Source organism: Gobio gobio (assembly GCF_949357685.1).
Source record: "Gobio gobio genome assembly, chromosome: 5".
NCBI classification, from domain to species: domain Eukaryota; kingdom Metazoa; phylum Chordata; class Actinopteri; order Cypriniformes; family Gobionidae; genus Gobio; species Gobio gobio.
Window position 1 is genome coordinate 44,432,901 of NC_137101.1, and position 16,893 is coordinate 44,449,793.

At 39.6% G+C, this 16,893-nt stretch overlaps 2 protein-coding genes across 3 annotated transcripts in view; one reads left to right on the forward strand and one right to left on the reverse strand.

Annotated features, from left to right (window-relative positions):
* Positions 1-16,893, reverse strand: part of LOC307126529 (uncharacterized protein) — a 1,210,917-nt gene that overhangs the window by 756,935 nt on the left and 437,089 nt on the right. The gene's annotated exons all lie outside the window — the stretch shown is intronic.
* Positions 1-16,893, forward strand: part of LOC307126516 (NLR family CARD domain-containing protein 3-like) — a 50,799-nt gene that overhangs the window by 20,139 nt on the left and 13,767 nt on the right. The window contains exons 4-10 of one of the 2 annotated variants that reach the window (XM_079817078.1): positions 2,640-2,702; positions 4,574-6,383; positions 6,651-6,824; positions 7,713-7,886; positions 8,772-8,945; positions 10,654-10,827; positions 14,213-14,386. In XM_079817078.1, the coding sequence (XP_079673204.1) occupies positions 2,640-2,702; positions 4,574-6,383; positions 6,651-6,824; positions 7,713-7,886; positions 8,772-8,945; positions 10,654-10,827; positions 14,213-14,386 (2,743 nt within the window). The remainder of the gene's footprint in view (positions 1-2,639; positions 2,703-4,573; positions 6,384-6,650; positions 6,825-7,712; positions 7,887-8,771; positions 8,946-10,653; positions 10,828-14,212; positions 14,387-16,893) is intronic. The other variant, XM_079817079.1, reaches the window with a different exon arrangement.

The window sequence follows — 16,893 nt, forward strand, 5'->3', positions numbered from 1 at the left end:
GGAGCGACGGAGACGAGAGAGTGGAGAGAGGAGAAAAAAAAAAGAAAAAAAAAATTAGTCCGGTTCCCTGACACACTGCCGCTCGGTCCTCAGCCTGCCGAGAGGCTCTTCCTCGCCTCGAGAATATTACGCAGATCCGGCGTTCGGACACATGACCCAGAAGCGATTTGTTTACAAGCAGAGGAAGACGCGCATATCTAAGCTGTTGAATTCTACATTGATTGTGCTTTAGGTCTCGGCGTAGTTCTCAAAATGGGGTTAAAGTGTGCATTTCATGGATTCCCGAACCCCTGCGCTACGTCATATTCTCGCGCATGCGTCGTGGAGGCACACACGGAAGACAAGAAGTTTGAATAAAGTCGTTATTTTGATTTTTTTTTCGCACAAAAACTTTTGTCGTCGCATCGTAAAATTATTGTAGAGTCACTGTGATGAGATGACAGTAACTTTAACAAATAACTTTGTAACGACGTTTTAAGTGCCTTATTTGGGTCTTGGGAGTGTAAATGTACTGAATGCCAATGGAGGCCTATCTGAAGCCTTTCTCAGCCATCAGCTTTCAACACAAATATCTTCATTTGTGTTCTGAAGATGGTCTTACGGGTGTCGAACGACATGAGGGTGAGTAATTAAAGACAGAATTTTCATTTTTGGGTGAACTAACCCTTTAAATAACTGGGAGAGTAAGAGTGAATCTTAGCTTTAAGAAATTTGATAACTTGCTTTTATACATAAGTTTGAAAGTAGGAGTAAATTTCATGAATTCTCAGCACTTAAGACTAAAATGTCACTTTGAGAAGCTTGATAAATACAGGCCCTGACCTGTGGCTTTTTAGGGAAATGTCTGTATATGGCGCTTCATGCGCGTGAAGTTAGCTGAGAGGATTAACCGCTGTCCTGTGACATGCTCGGTGAAGGACTGAAATGTTGAACAATGTTGCTTGTTCTAAGCGGCTGTTCACTAAGAACGCGTGTGGCACTGAAAGGAGAAATGACTAGGGCCTGACCGATATATCGGCGGACCGATATTATGAGCCGGTATTAGGCATTTCCCAACTATCAATATTGGCATTTATGATGGCCGATAAATTAATATTTAAAATAATAATAAAGCTATTAAGGACTGACTAATTCAGTACACTACCTCATATACTGTATAAAGTATATTTTGCTGTTGTTGTTATTTATCAGAACTTATCGAACTGAATTTTTTTTTTCCAGTCTTGCTCAAAGTTATATTTATGAAGCTTACCACGTCTATTAATACTGGTAACTTTTATTTTTTTGTTTGGTATTTGTTATTGTGTTTTCATCCAAAGGACTTTAAGTTTCATATCTTAATTTTATATTTTATAAATTTTATTTATCAGAACTTTAATATATTTTTATGTTGCTCTGTTCTGTTGGGACAATAAAACAAATTATTATCATATTATTTTAGTGAGGCTGAGGGATCATGAATAACTACAAACAACTAATGTAAGGGAACTCTGAAAGTTTTTTTACGCGTTTCGGATATATATATATATATATATATATATATATATATATATATATATATATATATGGGAATATCAGATTTTTAAATCACCAAATATTTGTATCGGTCTCTGCCTTAAAAATCCTTTATCGTTCGGGCTCTAGAAATGACACAAGGTAATGAGACGCACATTGAACTTCTTTTAACTTGAGCGCACTGCTTTTAGAATGCTGTTTCATGCGCGATGATAAACGCGGGTGCAACAGCAACTACTAGTAGTACTACTGTATGTTTGAGATTTCATATTTGGATAATATTGACAGCCTGAAAGGAGTTATTATCATTGTTTTTACAGATCATTTACTAACTAATAATAATATTATCATCCATGTGGAGACATTTCCCCACAAAGTAGGGAATACCAGGACACGCGCACGTACACACACACACACACACACACTGGCTTCACAGCATGTTGTGTTTGTTGGCTGTAGTCAGATGACTTTAACTGTTTTTTTGATGTCACACTGTTTGCCTACATTGTACTTCTGAAAAAATGAAAATAGACATGTTTAACAAGATTTCATCTATAATATTAATGAGTTTATCTGGAATTTTCATCATTTTAACTTTTATATTTTTAAGTTGCATTTGTTTTGTCCTTTGTTCAATCTCAGACCATTATTTAATTTTTATTATTAAGATGTCTGCACAAGAGTTAGCTGAGCAAACATTAAACTTTGCTCAAATTAAAAATCTTCCTTTTGTCTACACTTCGTTCTGGTAACTGCTAAACTATAATTAGTAAAACATAAAACTGAAACTAAATATATGAAAACTAAAAAGAAATGTTAAAAAATAGCAATTTATGAAAAATTTATGAAACTAACTAAAACTAAGCGGAAATTTATAGCAAAATTGAAAACGATATTAAAATAAAAACTAATTTAAAAATGTTAAACTATAATAACCTTGGCCCAGATCAACAAATCCTAGATTTGCTTTAAACTGTGCTTAATTGAAACCTTATTTGTGCAACTCACCCTGTGACTGTAATGTGATTGCCTGTAAACCAATGTGATGGGTTGACTTCCCCTTTGCTCTGCTGTGTTTGTGTGATTTATGTTTCCCAGTGAGTGATCCTCTCTCTCACACGCAGGTCAAGCTGAAGGCGATATGAAGACACTCGCTGCTGTTGGAGCTCATTCAAAAGAGATAAAGGGTAGATAACAATCAATGTCTGCACATGGAAACAAGAGAAAATATATCAGCAAGCAACAATTACAGGGCCAAGAAGAACAGCAGCAGATAATTAATATTTTTGCTATTTATTCAATTGCTATTTATATCAATCCAATAAATGCTCAGGAAGGAATTAGAAAAAGAAAGTTACTGAGAAATTTTAAAATTGAAAACAAATGCATTTGAGTCAGCATTAGTCAAGGCATTTCCATCACCATACAGTTGTGTTCAAAATAATAGCAGTGTGTTTAAAAAAGTGAGTAAAGCTCAAAATCCTTATAATAACTTTTTTTTTTTTAATACACGGAAATGCATTGGGAACACTGCACATTCTATTCTAAAATCAAAACTGTATCAAATTTGTTGTTACTTTACAGAAAGTGAAGAAAAATGTATATTAGGCTGTTAAAAAAAATAGCTTCTGCATTTTTCTTTACAAAGTCAAACATTTACTATATAAACTGATAAGATCAATCACTGAACCAATATATAGTTGTATAACCACGGTTTCTGAGAACTGCTTCACATCTGTGTTGCATGGAGTCAACCAACTTCTAGCACCTGTGAACAGGTATTCTTGCCCATTCCTCTGCATTTCTTGGTTTTGCCTCAGAAACAGCATGTTTGATGTCACCCCACAAGTTTTCTAGTGGGCTGGCCACTCCATAACGTTAATCTGGAACCAAGATGCTGCTATCTTACTGGTGTGTTTGGGGTTGTTGCATGACCTCTTTAAGTATTTTGATGTACTCAAACTGATTCATGATTCCTGGAATGCGATTAATAGGCCCAACACCATAGTATGAGAAACATCCCCATAACATGATGCTTGCGCCAGCATGCTTCACTGTGTACTGTGGCTTGAATTCAGTGTTTGGGGGGCGTCTGACAAACTGTCTGCGGCCCCTAGACCCAGAAAGAACAATCTTGCTTTCATCAGTCCACAAGATATTGCGCCATTTCTCTTTAGGCCAGTCAATGTGTTCTTTGGCAAATTGTAACCTCTTCAGCATGTGTCGTTTTTTCAACAATGGGACTTTGTGGGGGCTTCTTGCTGATAGATTGGCTTCACATAGGCGTCTTCTAATTGTTATAGTACTCACAGGTAACTTTAGATTTCTTTAGATTTTCTTTTATCTCCCTGGAGCTGATCTTTGTAATTTTGGCTATTCTTCAATCCTTTCGAATGGTAGTGTTCTGTTTTCTTCCATGTCTTTCTGGTTGCCATTTTAAAGCATTTGATATAATTTAAGCTGAGCAGCCTATCATTTTTGGCACTTCTTTATATGTTTTCCCCTCTCTAATCAACTTTTTAATCAAAGTACGCTGTTCTTATGAACAATGTCTGGAACGACCCATTTTACTAAGGATTTTCAGAGAGAAATGCACCGGACAACATTTGCTGCCTTTGTCCTTAAATAAGGGCCACTTGTTTGACACCAGTTTCTTCACAGAATGAATAACCTCTAATTGATCACTAATTGAACTCCACACTGCTATTATTTTGAACACAGCCTTTTCAAAAAATGATTCAATTACACAAAATCAGCAGCATGCATGTCATGACTGTTGGGTCTGTTGGTTTTCTATTACTCTACTACACCTACTAGTAAAATATTTGCCATATAGAAATATTATTTCTACAAAAAACAGTGATTGATCTGGTTAGTGATGTTAGATTGCTCTTATTTTGAACACAGCTGTATGTTATCAACTATAGCATAATCAGTGTTCGATGTGCATGTAAACACTATTGCAGTAAGAGTATGATTAATACGAATATAGTATAAGCATGAATTTATGAAAAACACAATCACTTAGCCTTTGCTGTTTTTTCCCTATTTCTTAAAGGATCAACTGCAGACGACAGTCAAGCTACTCTTCATGATTACACAGAGACCAGCCGCAAACTGAAGGATAAATTAAAACAGGACTACGAGCAGATATTGATTGGTAATTCACAGACGGGTCATCGGGAATACCTGAATGATATCTACACTGATTTATATGTGGTGGAGAATGAGACTGGAGGAAGAGTGAACGACCATGAGGTAATACAGATCGAATCAAATCACAACCGATCAACTGCCAAGGAGAAGCCAATCGAGTGTAATGACATGTTTAAAGTCCAGTGTGACACGGGTCGACGAAACAGAAAAGTGCTGACAATGGGGATCGCAGGAGTGGGAAAAACTGTCTCTGTCAATAAATTCATCTTTGACTGGACTGAAAGAACAAAAAATCAGGATATAGTCTTCATATTTCCACTTCCATTCCGTAGATTGAATATGATTAAAGAAGAGTACAGTCTCATGGGACTGCTTAACAAATACTTCTTTAGTGGAACTGAAGAATTGCCCTCTCTTCCTGAAGGTGATGGTAAAGTCATGTTCATCTTTGATGGGCTGGATGAATGCCGCTTTCCTTTAAACTTTAAAGAAGATGACAGTTTTACAAATGTAGATGAAAAAACAACAGTGAGTAAGATAATAATAAACCTTATCAAGACACACCTGGTTCCCTCTGCTCTCATCTGGATCACATCCAGACCAGCAGCAGCCAGTCTGATACCCCGTGACCACATTGATCAGGTGACAGAGGTGCGAGGATTTAATGATGAGCAAAAAGAGCAATACTTCAAAAATAACAGCAGTCCTGAGGTTTCTGAAAACATCATCCATCACATCAGGAACTCCAGGAGCCTGTACATCATGTGCCATATCCCTGTCTTCTGCTGGATCTCTCTCACTGTTCTTCAGCCTCTCCTGGCTCGAAAGAGCAATGACAAAACTCCCACAACTCTCACAGGGATGTACACAAGGTTCTTAATTTCTCAGCAGCAACAGATGGAAAAAAAATACTGTGATGACCCTGAAACTAAAGCCAATGCAAGATCTTTTGATGAGATTATTCTGAAGCTTGGGAAACTGGCCTTTCAACAGCTGGAAAAAGGAAACCTGATTTTCTACAAAGAAGATCTTGAGGAATGTGGACTAGATATCAGCGAAGGGTCGGTGTACTCTGGGTTATGCACTCAGATCTTTCAGGTGGAAAAAGCAAGAAACGTTTACAGCTTTGTACATCTCAGCGTACAGGAATTCCTTGCTGCTCTTTATGTGTTTTTGATGGGCAAAGACAAGAAAGCAAACCCATTTCTTGAATCCTGGACAAAAAAACTGACATGGAATCTATCCAAAAAGCCACTGTTTCAGCTTCATAAGGCTGCGATCAACAAGGCTTTACAAAGTGAGAATGGACACCTGGACCTTTTCCTCCGGTTCCTTCTGGGTCTCTCACTGGAGTCCAATCAGAGTGACCTGAAGGAACTACTGCCAAAACTGGAACTCAAAACAGAGAACCTGGAAAACACTGCTGACTATATCAAAATGAAAATAGAAACAGAGAAATCAGTGGAAAGAATCATCAATCTCTTCCACTGTCTGAGTGAACTGAAAGATGACTTTGTAGAGGAAATCCAGAAGAAACTGAGCTCAGGAAATCTTTCAGCAAATAATATCTCCTCTGCTCAGTGGTCAGGTCTGGTGTTTGTTCTCCAGATGTCAGAAGAGGCTCAAGAGATGTTTGAACTGCAGAAATACAGAAGATCTGATGAAGCACTGATGACAATGCTGCCAGTGATCAAAAACACCAGAAGAGCACTGTAAGAGTCTCCTTTACATTAATTTATATACACTGTTAGTCTTTTGTAATTGGGCCTTTATTTTACATGTTGGCCTAGACTATTCTGAAAAAATGAATAAATGTAATGTGTAATGATATACATTATATACTGGTTTGATGTTTTATAAGCAGAACATTGTTTTAGCTTTGCTTACTTCACTACAGTCAAAGGTTTTTTTCCAAGCTACAGATTATAAACGCTACATAATAAGCATTACTCTTGGTGTGTGTTTTGTTCTCTTCACAGGCTACAGTGCTGTAATCTCACTGCTCAGTCCTGTGAACATTTGTCTTCTGTTTTACAATCTTCAAACTCTGTCCTGAGAGAGCTGGACCTGAGTAACAATGACCTGCAGGATTCTGGTGTGAAGCTTCTTTCTGATGGACTGAAGAGTTCAAACTGTCAGCTTGAGATAATGAGGTGAATAGTTTGAACCCCTTTAGGGTCAAAGATCGCTGATGGCCCCAGGTTACTGTTGTTCAGCATTCACTGCACGTTAAAACATCACTCTTACTTGATCTAGACAAACTGAGTATCAATAGAAAGATTAAAGACTCCAGCTTCGATATTTGACCACTGATTATGATAAAACTGGGTTACCGTGACATTCATTTCTTAATTTATGTTGGGAGTGCAAAATAATCAATCTGTAATGTAAGATATTTTGGATAGCATATCACATGCATATAAATTCTCTTGTCTGCTGTAGTTTAGCTGTCCATACAGCTGCACTGAACAGCGTTCGCTGGGGCTCTTAGTTCAAAGTTGCGCATATTTGGAGAAACATTGATTTTTTTTGTGCAAAATATTTAGTCAAACAGACTACCTTTTCTAATCAATTCCCACTGAATTCTGCGATCTGAAGAGCAGAAAGAGCTTTCACAGCAACCTCTGTGATGATATGACTTATGATAAGTTATTATACTACATACACATAATAATTTTATACATTTAAAAATATTTTCTTAATATTTTTATTTTTGTTTTTATGTTTGAGCCTATATAGCTTCATATTAATAAGAGTTTGAGTAATTCTGAGTCTTGAGCTGTAAACTGTCAAGTGTTGGCTTTCTAAATATATGTTAAATATATGTCTATTATGAGCAGCCTTTTAATTTTTGGTATGTCATTCATGCCCCACTTGCCAAAATTGGGGTGTCTGGAAAGGGGTTAAAATAATTAAAATAATTATCCAAACGGTCAGCTGGAAATTTTGAGGTTTGGGTTCAAATGTTTGAAGTTAATTATTAAAAGTCGCACTGCTAAGATTTATTCTGTATGCAATTACATTGTGTTTTTCTTCTTCAGACTTCCTACATGTAATCTCACTGCTCAGTGTTGTGAGAGTTTTTCTTCAGCTCTACAATCCCCAAACTCTGTCCTGAGAGAGCTGGACCTGAGTAACAATGACCTGCAGGATTCAGGAGTGAATCTTCTTTCTGATGGATTGAAGAGTCCAAACTGTCACCTTGAGATAATGAGGTGAATAGTTTTAACCCCTTTACGGTCAAATATTGCAGATGGCCCCAGATTACTGTTCAACATTCACTGCATGTTAAAACATCACTCTTACTTGGTATAGAAAAACTGAGTATCATTAGAAAGATTAAAGACTCCAGCTTCGATATTTGACCACTGATTATGATAAAACTGGGTTACCGTGACATTCATTTCTTAATTTATGTTGGGAGTGCAAAATAATCAATCTGTAATGTAAGATATTTTGGATAGCATATCACATGCATATAAATTCTCTTGTCTGCTGTAGTTTAGCTGTCCATACAGCTGCACTGAACAGCGTTCGCTGGGGCTCTTAGTTCAAAGTTGCGCATATTTGGAGAAACATTGATTTTTTTTGTGCAAAATATTTAGTCAAACAGACTACCTTTTCTAATCAATTCCCACTGAATTCTGCGATCTGAAGAGCAGAAAGAGCTTTCACAGCAACCTCTGTGATGATATGACTTATGATAAGTTATTATACTACATACACATAATAATTTTATACATTTAAAAATATTTTCTTAATATTTTTATTTTTGTTTTTATGTTTGAGCCTATATAGCTTCATATTAATAAGAGTTTGAGTAATTCTGAGTCTTGAGCTGTAAACTGTCAAGTGTTGGCTTTCTAAATATATGTTAAATATATGTCTATTATGAGCAGCCTTTTAATTTTTGGTATGTCATTCATGCCCCACTTGCCAAAATTGGGGTGTCTGGAAAGGGGTTAAAATAGTTAAAATAATTATCCAAACGGTCAGCTGGAAATTTTGAGGTTTGGGTTCAAATGTTTGAAGTTAATTATTAAAAGTCGCACTGCTAAGATTTATTCTGTATGCAATTACATTGTGTTTTTCTTCTTCAGACTTCCTACATGTAATCTCACTGCTCAGTGTTGTGAGAGTTTTTCTTCAGCTCTACAATCCCCAAACTCTGTCCTGAGAGAGCTGGACCTGAGTAACAATGACCTGCAGGATTCAGGAGTGAATCTTCTTTCTGATGGATTGAAGAGTCCAAACTGTCACCTTGAGATAATGAGGTGAATAGTTTTAACCCCTTTACGGTCAAATATTGCAGATGGCCCCAGATTACTGTTCAACATTCACTGCATGTTAAAACATCACTCTTACTTGGTATAGAAAAACTGAGTATCATTAGACAGATGTGGTTTAGCTGTCCACACAGGTATGACTCATCGCACGCTCATTCGATCAGCTGTCAATCATCTTATATGACCATAACTCCAGCCCTCCTGCATGATGCTAATTGAACATGAAGAACAAACTAAAGAAACATTTCTACAAGTTAAATAAAAAGCTAATAAACACACAATAACTTTGGCATGTTTTGTGTGCGATTTTGGCTATTTTTATATCAATAATGGATGTTTACATTATAAATGCTAAGCAGGTGTAGCGATTAGCTCCATATAAAATGCTGAATATAACAGATTTTAACATCATTATATGACTGAAATCCACAATAGATCACGACCGGAAGTTAATACAAACACTCGATGGTGGATTAAGGTGAGTTTTGAGTGAAAATGTAATTTTAATCTTTTAAATTTTGTTATGTAGCTCAATGCTAACTGTAGCTCTAATGCACCTGTTGCGCAAGGAGTTCTATCTATTTCACAAACTATTTTGTTAAAATAATTTACATAAAAGCATGGTTTTGCGAAATAGCAGGCAAATGCCCGAAATCATAGGCAAACCGGTGCACATGCACGTGAGTGATAGTCACGCAGTGTGGATGATCAAAGACGCGATCAGAGAGAATCACAGATGAGTTGCCTCAAAAATTCTGCTGTGTGAAATATGTTTTGACTGAAAAATACATCGGCGATGACCTACAGCCAATAAGAGAGAGCAAGATACAGGGTAGCAGGAGGTTTGCGGAGGAGTTATGGACCAGAATATCAGTATTTTAATATATTTACAATTCTATCAAACAGAAACAAAGCACAAACATTTGCTTGACCAGCCGCAGCAGCAGCAACACATTGCAAAATTATTTATTTACCTCCAACTCTCTTTGCAAAACACAATCTTTGCTCCCTGTGTCTCCCCAACCATATCCTCCTCCATAATTTTTTTTCTCCTTTTTGCTGCAAATCTGACGCACATGTGATCTTGCGTTGTTTCGTTCTCACTTCTCGCGTGTGTTTGGTTGTGAAATGTAGTTTGCGGAAGTGACAGAGCTGTCTGTGATTCTTCCTTGTATAGTCATACAGTGTGAAACCTCCTGCTGCCGATCCATCGTGCAGTGTGAACACAGCAGCGACTGAATGCTGGCCCAGATAGTCATGCAGTGTGAAAAGAGCAGTGATCCGACGAGTTTGAAAATCGTGCAGTCTGAACTCGGCTTAAGAGCAGGGAGAGCAGCAATAACCCCCTTTATGGTAAACGGAACAGAACCAACATAATGTATTGCAGATACAGCATTAGAATACCAAATCCTGACTGGACGAGAGGAGGCGCTGGGGATGGAGGAGGATAAATGAGCTCTTGAGAACGCGATAGCTGCTGATAGTACTAAAGGAGCTTATATATGTATGCTGTGATAGATGTTATATTCCTATAGGTAGACATGATCAGCTGACAGTAAGTTGATGCAAGCTTGACCAATGCGACCTGCCAGAACTGACGCTATACACTTGATTTTTTTTGCAAGAAGTTAATTATTAAAAGTCGCACTGCTAATATTTATTCTCTATGCAATTACATTGTGTTTTTCTTCTTCAGAGTTCCTACATGTAATCTCACTGCTCAGTGTTGTGAGAATTTGTCTTCAGCTCTACAATCCTCAAACTCTGTCCTGAGAGAGCTGGACCTGAGTAACAATGACCTGCAGGATTCTGGAGTGAAGCTTCTTTCTGATGGACTAAAGAGTTCAAACTGTCAGCTTGAGATAATGAGGTGAATGGTTTTAAAATTATTAACTATTATTAACTAAATTAATTAACTATGATATAATCAGAAACTGACTTAAAAGTGCAATAGGTGATCTGGGAAATGTTACCTTTAGCCGGCTAGCATTGAAAGCGAGGGTCCTGAGCAAATCGCCGACCAAAGCCATGCCTCATGAACGTGCACAGACCAGAAGCAAGACGACTAGAGACAACAATTCACCTATCAAAATCACCTATTGCACCTTTTAACAATTAGCCAGGTAAGTGGCTTCTTAGGGCCTCAGGGAATCGGGGGACCCCATCTGACTTTGGCAGACTTGACTAGATGTGTGGGCGAGACTATGAAACCTCTTTGTCTATTCCCTGATCTAGTTTCTCTTCTGAGGCACCAGAAAAGGGCTACTTTGGCTAATAAGCCTTGGTGACCTGAGGATTACAAGTGAGCTTTCCCTGCCGAGTACGTCTCCGTGGGCCCCCCACTCCGCTATCGCATCGCAAGCATGCTGAGACTGTGTTCATTGGTGGTTCATGTTCTCTCATTTTGTAAATCGCCTTGCCCGGCCCCTTGCCTTTTTCCCGGATGTGCATCGGAAAACTTAGCAATATGGAACTATTTGGTGCCAAGATATAGAACATCAAAGGGGCCATAATCTGTATAAAGTTTTCCCCTCTCTCACTACCTTTGACAGTGGGGTGCCAGTGCCAATGGCAGACCACCTCTGCCCTGCACTCTTTATGTATGAGGGTAGTTCTGAGACAAGTTAGAGCTGCGTACAGTGACTGATCGTATTTAAAGTCACAGTGCTGGTCCTCGGCCAGACAATGTCCTCCCTGGTGGTCCAGAAACGCCCTTGGGCTAACCTTGCAGAGGTGCGAAACGGCAGGACGACAGTGCACAGGGATATGCCTCACTGCTCTCATTCACCGTTGTGGAAGGAGATGAGGAAGACCGTGTGCGGCTCCACAAAGCCTCGCCCCTCTCAGCCTCTCCTTCAGTCGCCAGCGGACAGCAGCGTACAGCTCAAGAATGCTACCATCCCGTCTCTCATACTCTCTGTCCAACCGTGGGGGCAGGTAGGTGCTGCTTTGCACACTCAGACCCCACTTCAGGATACTATGCCTCTTCGGTCGAGTCCCTGCCCTCCACTTCCCTGCCCTACCTACCGCCTGGGGCATATGGCATCCGCACCCACAGTAATGGCACTCAGATTGCTTCATAGGAGACCGCTTCAGCCCTGGCTTCACGGCCGAGTCCCAAGATGGGCGTGGCAGGGCAGCAATTACCAGGTTCTTGTTACTCCGTACTGTTGCTAAACCTTCATCTGTGGCCGGACCCTTCGTTTCTACGGGCACGACATGTACAATGGGCATGCAGTTTCGGGTCTGTGGACAGGGCCTGGCATCAACTGCCTCGAGTTGCTTACAGTACGTCTTGTGCTGGGCCGCCTAAAAGGGCCGATACATGGCAAGCACGTACTGGTCCGTACGGACAGTACTGCGACCGTTGCGTTGCGTAACGTAAATCTCACCGCATGTTGCAGCTTGCCCGCCATCTCCTCTTTTGGAGTCAGAAGCATCTGAGGTTGCTTCGGGCCATTCACATCCCTGGTGTGCTCAATCATGCAGCCGACGAGCTCTCACCACAGCCGACACTCCCGGGAGAGTGGCGACTCCATCCTCAGATGGTCCAGCTGATATGGGACACCTTGGAGCCGGCACACAGCTGGCCCCACAGCAGTGAGCCTTCTTGTACAGACCCTGTGCAAAGTTAGGGAGGACGAGGATACATTTTTTGTCGACAAATCATGCTTGGAATTCGGGACGGCAAACTCTCATGTAATCCTGTGACCCCGGCCCGGATGTGTGCCCAAGTTACCCACCATTCCCTTCCGGGACCAGGTGGTGATCCTGCAAGCACTGCCCTCGTGCCTTCTCCGCTTGAGTTGAGAGCCCATTCCACTAGGAGTGTTGCCTCTTCCTGGGTGCATGGCACCTCACTGACAGATATACAGTTGCAAGAAAAAGTATGTGAACCACTTGCAGAATCAGTAAAAATGTGAATCATTTTAACTAAATAAAATAGATTAAAATTTACATAAAAAAGATGTTTACATATAGTCCACAAGACAAACAAATAATTTAGAATTTATTCAAATGACCCCATTCAAAATTTTATGAACCATTAATTCTCAATACTGTGTGTTGTTCCCTGGATGACCCACGGCTGTTTTTTTTTTGTTTTGTGATGGTTGTTAATGAGTCCCTTGTTTGTCCTGAGCAGTTAAACTGACCAACGTTTTTCGGAAAAATCCTCCAGGTCCTGCACATTCTTCAGTTTTCCAGCATCTTTTGCATATTTGAACCCTCTCCAGCAGGGACTATATGATTTTGAGATCCATCTTTTCACACTGAGGACTCAAACGCAACTACTAAAAAAGGTTGAAACATTTACTGATGCTCCAGAAGGAAACATAACGCATTAAGAGCTGGGGCTACAAACTATAATCTTCAGCATCTTTAAAAAAAAATATTCCGATCACAGACAGCTTCTTCACCAGATCCACCATCAAGTGACAGTGACACTAATATTTGATTGTGTTCAGTTCTTGCTCTACAATAAATTGCTGAGCCATTTCAAGTTTTGCAGATTAAACTTTTAATTCTTTTATTTTCAGTCTGCAGTAAGTATGAGTGAAATGTCACTTCATCAGTGTATCAGAATAAATGTCATCTTGTGGAATAAAGGTGAATTGCACTAATTCCGTTAATATTAAATTATTGCTGTGCAGAAAAAATATACATACACTCTTACACACCTCCGGTCGTTAGCAATCCTATACAATTTATTTTTTTAAATGTATGGAAAAATAGGCATTCTTTTCTTCTGAACTTTTCTAATGAATTGCTTGAGGAATAATAAGATGGTTGGTGTCTAACTTTAAAACATAAATGAGGAAGAGGGTAGTGAATGACGTCCCAGGTTGCTAAAAACCTGAGGTATGCATTTAAGGGTTAATGTTTATTGTCTAAATGTAAATTATACATTTTAAATTCAAAATGAAATTTGAAAAAAGTACAGTGATCTCTTCAAAAACTTTAAAAATAAATAATACCTAATAAAAGGCTGAAATAGGTATGAATGTTTAAATAACAATTTCTGTTATACCAGTATATGTGTTATATGTTATATGTATGTTATATAAGTATAAATGTATCTGACGACTTTACATTTAGAAAAGTAATACTTTTTCTCTGGCACACTTCCACAAACATTTTTGTTACTTTTGTGACTGAATCTACAAAAAATAACAGCTATAAATACAAACGGCACAGGTCAGTGTGTCTGATTGCCAAACTAATGTCATGTGGACTGTTGCTGTATGTCTTTGTAGATTGTCTGGCTGTATGGTGACAGAGGAAGGCTGTGGATATGTGTCTTCAGCTCTGAGTTCAAACCCCTCACACTTGAAAGCGCTGGATCTGAGCTACAATCATCCAGGAGATTCAGGAGTCAAGCTGGTCACGGATAAACTCAAAGATCCAAACTACAGACTGGATAAACTCAAGTATGTAGAGCAGGAAGAGATTTGGAATACTCCAAAAACAATTATAATCTTCACTTATTACAAAAAAGTTACACTTTATTTCTTTCACACATTTAGAGAATTGTCACATCTTGTTGAGAATTGACAGAGGTTTATCTCTAGTATCCTACGGGGAAGTGAATGCTTCATTCTGATTGGTTGTTGAAAGTTCTAAGGTGTGAAATTGTTTTTAGGGAACCACACAGCTAAAGTAGTTCCAGACAGGTCTTGACTGCATTACAGTTCCATATCACTTCGCAAAAGGATTTCAGTCATTTCAAAGGTCCTAACAGCTTACAACAGAAAAGCTGAGACAAAACCCACAAAGACATTGACCAAACAAATAAATATAACAAACAGGATATAAATCACAAACAATTCCATAATTTCCTAAAAAATTATGTTTTAGCTTTGTCCTGCGCTCTCTCTCCCATACACACACAAATACAGTACATACACACACTTAAGTCGTGGCCGCATTAGCACCTGGGTTGCATATTTATTTTCTTATAATTCAATGGCCCGTCGACAATTATTCCTTACAAATAACTTCACAAATTGATTTAATTTATTATCAATTATTATTATCAGTAAAACAGTTTTGCAACTTATGTAGCATGTCTGAAAAAGGGACTGTATTAGGTGAGGTCCGATATCTAGCTTTCCTTCAAAACAAAGGATCCAATCAGCGTCATCCGAAGGTTTATTTGTTCTTAACACAACAGTACATTTACATTTACATTTATGCATTTAGCAGACGCTTTTATCCAAAGTGACTTACAACTTGGGGGTACAATAAGCGATTAGTCGTGAAGAGTCGAGTGAGCGCAACAAGTGCCTGAAATACTTTGTCCGAGTACATTTATCAGTGTAGCACAGGCTAGAGTAGGGAGGGAAAGAGGAGGAAAAAGAGGAAAGGAAAGAATTTTTTTTTTTTTTTTTTTTTAAGAAGTTAAGTGCTCATGGAAGAGATGAGATTTTAGTTGACTTTTGAGTGTTGTCAACGAATCAGCGTTTCGGATGGCGGTGGGCAGATCGTTCCACCAGCTGGGAACGTTGAATGAAAATGTTCTGGAAAGGGATTTTTTGCCTCTCTGTGATGGTACCACAAGCCTTCGCTCCTTAGCTGAATGAAGGCTTCTGGTGGGGGTGTGGATTTTTAGAATCGAGTCAAAGTATGCAGGAGCTGAGTGCGTGGTGGCTCTGTAGGCAAGCGTCAGCGTCTTAAACTTGATGCGAGCAGCGAGTGGTAGCCAGTGTAGAGAGATGAAGAGTGGTGTGACGTGGGTCCTTTTGGGCTCGTTGAAGACCAGACGTGCCTCTGCATTCTGGATCATTCGAAGTGTTTGGATTGCACAAGAGGGGAGTCCAGCCAGAAGCGCATTGCAGTAGTCAAGTCTAGAAATAACCAGGGCCTGGACAAGAAGCTGTGTTGCGTGTTCTGTTAGGAACGGTCTGATCTTCCTGATGTTGTAGAGCGCAAACCTGCATGAGCGAGCGGTCTTAGCAATGTGTTCTCTGAAGGACAACTGGTCATCAAATGTAACTCCAAGATTTCTGACTGATTTTGAAGGGGAGATCAGGGATGTACCTAGCTGGATGGTGAAGTCATGTTGCATAGTGGGACTGGTGGGAAAGATGAGGAACTCAGTCTTTGCCAGGTTGAGCTGTAGGTGATTTTTACTCATCCATGTAGAGATGTCAGCCAGACAGCTGGAGATTCGTGCAGCTACTGTGGGGTCATCTGGTTGGAATGAAAGGTAGAGCTGAGTGTCATCAGCATAGCAGTGATATGAGAAGCCATGTTCCTGTATGATGGGACCTAATGAAGTAGTGTAAATGGAGAAGAGGAGAGGTCCAAGCACTGAGCCCTGAGGAACCCCCGTGGTCAGTTGATGCGCTTGGGATTCCTCTCCTCTCCAGCCTACCTGTGAGATAAGATTTAAAACAAATGGAGCGGAGTCCCTGTGATGCCCAGTGATGAGAGGGTGGACAGAAGAATCTAATGATTGACCGTGTCAAAGGCAGCAGATAGATCAAGGAGGACGAGGACTGATGATTTGGACTCAGCTTTAGCTATCCGCAGGGCTTCGGTGACCGACAGTAATGCAGTCTCTGTGGAGTGGCCCCTTTTGAAACCGGATTGGTTAGTGTCCAGCTGATTATTCTGTGAGAGGAAGGATGAAACCTGGTTGAAAACAACTCGTTCAAGAGTTTTTACTATGAATGGCAGGAGAGAGACAGGTCTGTAGTTATCTATGAGTGATGCGTTTAAAGTGGGTTTCTTAAGCAGTGGAGTTACCCGAGCCTGCTTGAAAGTGGTAGGGAAAGTGCCAGTGCGGAGCGATGTGTTGATGATGTGTGTGAGTGCTGGTAGGAGTGTAGGAGAGATGGCTTGAAGGAGGTGTGAGGGAATGGGATCGAGAGGACAGGTGGTAGGATGGCTGGAGAGGAGAAGTTTAGATACTTCGGCCTCAGTGAGTGTGGAA